This window comes from Malurus melanocephalus, unplaced genomic scaffold, assembly GCF_030028575.1.
Source record: "Malurus melanocephalus ecotype Western Australia unplaced genomic scaffold, MMel_1.1 scaffold_205, whole genome shotgun sequence".
Classification (NCBI taxonomy): domain Eukaryota; kingdom Metazoa; phylum Chordata; class Aves; order Passeriformes; family Maluridae; genus Malurus; species Malurus melanocephalus.
Genome location: NW_026623437.1, coordinates 1,061,924 through 1,066,251, shown reverse-complemented (window position 1 = coordinate 1,066,251; position 4,328 = coordinate 1,061,924). Strand labels below are relative to the sequence as shown.

General features: G+C 53.1%; 1 protein-coding gene across 1 annotated transcript; it reads left to right on the top strand.

Annotated features, from left to right (window-relative positions):
• The first annotated feature begins 472 nt into the window (after positions 1-472).
• LOC130577967 (uncharacterized) lies at positions 473-3,816 on the top strand. The gene is made up of 2 exons (XM_057373703.1): positions 473-639; positions 2,261-3,816. Exon 2 carries the CDS (start codon positions 2,263-2,265, stop codon positions 3,250-3,252), a length of 990 nt encoding a protein of 329 aa, XP_057229686.1. The 5' UTR covers positions 473-639; positions 2,261-2,262; the 3' UTR covers positions 3,253-3,816.
• Positions 3,817-4,328: the final 512 nt, after the last annotated feature.

Genomic DNA, 4,328 nt, shown 5'->3' with positions numbered 1-4,328 from the left:
AGAATGGAATCAATGACAGAGAACAGAGAGCAACACTAACGATGCTGCAAACATTCACTGCCTCTTGGACAAACCAGCACAAATTTGATCACAAAATAAGGCAGAGAAGGAGCAAAAACAGCCCGAAACCCCAATGATTCCCTTTTCAGCAATAAAGCATGGAGCAACCACGGCTCCTCTTTTCCCACCCCAGCCTGAAGCACACGCAGCCCCTCCCGCAGCACGGCCCCGGCCCCGCGGTCCCCTCGCCACGGGGAATTGTCGCCGGGCAGCCTAGAGGGAGGTTTGGCAGTCGAACGGTGGGGATGGACAGCCGAGAGGAGGGTTTGGGCAGCCGAGAGGAGGGTTTGGGCATCCCTCAGCAGGGATGGAGAGCTGAGCCCCGGGGATGCGCCAGGGCCCGGCGGTGCCCGCGGGCTGCCCCGGTGCCTCGGCGGCTGCGGCTCGGGCAGGGCAGGCAGCCAGCGGGATATATTTAGCAACAGCAACAAAACAGGCAGCGGGATCAGCTGACTGAGGCAGGGAGCTGGCGCATGGGTTAGTGCTCGACAGCACAGCTCCTGTGCGGGGAGCAGGGAGGAGCAGCGGGGCACAGCCGCGCCGCCAGGGGAGCGACCGCCGCCCGAGCCGAGCCCGCAGGTAAGGGGAGGGGGTCTGGCCGCGGGCTGGGGGTGCTGGAACAGCCGGGGGGATGCGGCCAGAGATGCTCCAGGCACGGTGGAGGGGCAGCTGCAGCGCTGGGGCTCCGCTCCCCGGGGGCTGCAGGTGACAGGGAGGTGACCGCGCCAAGGGGAYCGCAGCCGGGCGGGGGTGATCCATCCCATCGGAGGAGTTTTACTGAAAATAGGTAATTGAATTTCCTTCCGGAGGAAGGGCGTGTTGGCAGGACTCAGTTAGCGATCAGCACTATCGTGACTGAGCACGACATGCCCGTGCCCTCATCAGGAGCACCCGGCCGCTCTCCCGCGGGCCCAGCCCGACCCTGCCCAGCTCGSCAAGGGCTGCGGGGAGGAAGGCAAAGGAGCAAACCTTGTCTTTAAGGCTTAAAGACATGAGAGAAACGGAGCAGGCAGGGAAAAGGATGATAAAAAGGCCTTAAGGTTTAAAACAAGCATCTCCTRCGCTCAGGTCAGCAAATCCCAGCTTTGCTGGCTTCACCAGCAGCACCTGAGAAAAACCCGTAAGGGCCAGAAGCAGCCAGGGGAGGGATGGGCACCCTGCGAGATCTACCCTGGGCTCGGCACGARCTGCTCATTTGTGCTCCCTGTGTGATCTGCAGCTTTGCAGGGAGGTTCAACAAAGCCAGATTTATTTCCAGCAATGACAAGCAAGGCATTAAAATAGCTAGCAAAGCACTTTTGCGTTTAATCACACAACAAAGCTATATTGTGTCTGCAGATTAGTCACATACAGATTTCATTGGGGGAAGCAGTTAAAAAAAAAAGTTAATCCAAGCTGTGGTCATTTCTGCCAGAAGGGGAGATAAGCAAAGCGCAGAGGGGAGTGTTTCAGAGAAAAAATAAAATCAGTACAGTTAGAAAACACTGTGGCACAAAATGGTTGTAATTCAATATATTTAACTGAGTAGTGGGAGCAGTTTAGTGGAAACCCATCCTATAAGGAGTTGAGGATGACTACTCGAATATAAACGACATTAATTAAATCCCTTTGACACTAAGCACTCATGAAGGGTCTGCTCTCCATAACTGCATTTATGGCACAGACAGAAGTGACCATGTCTGTTCTCACCTACAGCTTCTAGAAGGGACCGTGGTAATGTCACTTTTCTTACGTGGTGCTCCCCACAGGGCAGGGCAGCTCCTCTCCTGCTGGCTCCAGCTCCTGCCTGCTGGGACACAGGGTGAAGTCAGAGCCCTGTTACAAGGAACAGCGGTGGAACATTGAATTAGGAGAGGAGTTTGTGCCTTGCTGCTACAATAGGGACAGTGAAACAAGCTCATGCCCCTGCCCCATACCACACCAGCTCCCTTGCTTTGCTTCAGGAGGGAGCGCCATTGCTGTTCTCCTTAAGGAGCCTTTCATTTACTGCCACATTTAATGACTTGGCTTACTTGGTACATTTATGAAGCTCTTTATGAAGCCATGGGTATAAAAGTCCTGCCAGCAAACTTTTAAAATGCAGTTTTTGTAAACAGCCCCATTTGCCACAAGAAGACATGGGTGGCTCAGGTAGAAACAARCCCAGGATTTCTTTCCCCAGCATGTCTCCACACTCTGATCCTGTCTGCTCTGTTTGCAGCCATGGCACCCCGGATCAGACTGAGCCTTTCCAAGCCTCTCCCGACCATACGGGAAACCCACGAGGAAGCGATGGAAGATCCCAGCAGTGCCCCAAAACGTGCAGGGAGCACTGCAGCCAGCCCAGACTCGTACTCCAGCGAGGACTACATCCAGTCCATCTGCCACCTYGCCAGGCCCACCTTCCCAGCCCTTCTGGAGAGCAGGCGAAAGGGTCAGGACAGAAAGACCCTGCAGAGCCTTGAAGATGTGTCACGGTCCCCAGCCCTTGAAGGGACACAGCAGGAAAGGTTAAAGTGTAAATTGACCGATTTCATCTCAAACATGGTGCCACTGGGAAAAGTCCCACCTGCAGAAATCGACTTTTGGTCCAGAGGGGATCCCCTGGAACAAATTTACACCCATGCAGGAAATGTTTGCTCCTCCAAGGCTCCTTCCTCTGGTGAAAGTGCCAGCACTGGTTACTCATGGTGCAACTCTTCTGCCCCAAATGGTGACCCTCATCCCACAAACCTGGAAGAAAAAAACACAGGGAAAAGCAGTTTTCCACGAGTGTTCAGTTTTCCAAGGCTTCCCTCCCCGAGACCAGCTCAGAAAGATGCAGTAGGCTCAGAGCTGAGATATCTCAGAAGGGATGAGGGAACAGTTTTAGGGAGTAACCACAGCCAGAAAGAAAAGGGCCCCATGTCCATTAATGCTGAAGAGCTGCTGGCACCCTCAGCCAAAGGGAAGCTGCCAGGAAACCCAGCCCTGCCCTGCTCTGTAAGAAAGCAGAGTTTGTTCAATAGAGCAGGCATTGATGAAAAAGAAGGAAGAGAAGCTTCTCACTTTGACAAAAATGTCGTGGGTGATGTCCCTGCTAAGCAGAGATACTTTGAGTCTTTCCAGGTACCTAAAAAAGCCACAATCCATAACTGGATTTCMGAGCACAGATGCATCTGGAAAGAAGCAAAGATAAAAGCTTGTTTGCTCCCAGCCATCGCTGAAGTGTGAAGAAGTAGCTGCCTGGAATAATTTTATTCAMAAGATATAACCACCCTGTGCTCTAGCAGCTCTCCCTGGAGTCCTCACACAGAAAACATGGCTTGAACATGCATGCGAGTCAGGCAGACTCTTGTGATCCATCATATCCCTCATCCGTGGGCAGAGGGACAMTTCAGAGTCTCATCTGCTGAGGAAACAGCGATCCGTTTTCATTTTGGAAAGGCAACAGTTCATAAAGCATCTCCTCCCACCTACTGCCTAGAACTGCCCTGAGCATGAAGAAAAGCTGGAGAGAGCTGGAGAGAACACAAATCTCATCTGTGCTGGAGGAAAAGTGGGAACATTGAAATATCAATGCTTTCCAGCCAATGCCAAGTCGCCAGATGTTGCTCACACTTGGGTACAGCTATTCAAAATGGATCCCTTTGCCCAAGGCTCGGACAGTACGAAATGTTCTCTCTCTGGCACACACCTTTACTGGGARACCCATCCTAGATCCCACCTCAGCACCAGGGTCCCACTGGAGAGGTCATCCATTAGAGCAGTAGCATAAAGAAATAGTTCTTTTAAATCATRWGAWGRCTTTTATGAGGATTTGCTGGAGGGCAACATGAAGAATATTACARCTCCTTGGGTGGGGATTTTCCTGGTGCTTACCCTGGCAAAAGYCTGATCCCTTTACTCCTGGACTTASCCYTGGCAGGAGGAGCTGGGAGCCCTGGWGGGCATTGCCAYGCCAGTGCTGTGGCTGTTCTGGAGCTGTACAGAGACAGGCATCGTGTTGGAMTCTKTCACAGCCAGGGGCACACCATGGGCACCCACGGGACTCTCTGCTCAGGTGCAGGAGCCCCAGGAGCTCACAGACAGCTCTGCAGGCTCAGAGGAGCAGCCTTGGCTGAGGGGCAGCCTGGGGGTGCTGGGCTGGTGCTCRCAGAACCTGAATGTAAAATAATAACTTGTGTGTTTCCCTTCGTATCCGTGCTGCTGCAATCTCACCTCCCTGAGCACTCTGGTGATGCTGACCATGCTCTGCCTCGTGCTGTGAGACTGAAACGTGGAAAAAACTGACGTGCATGTTCCCACCA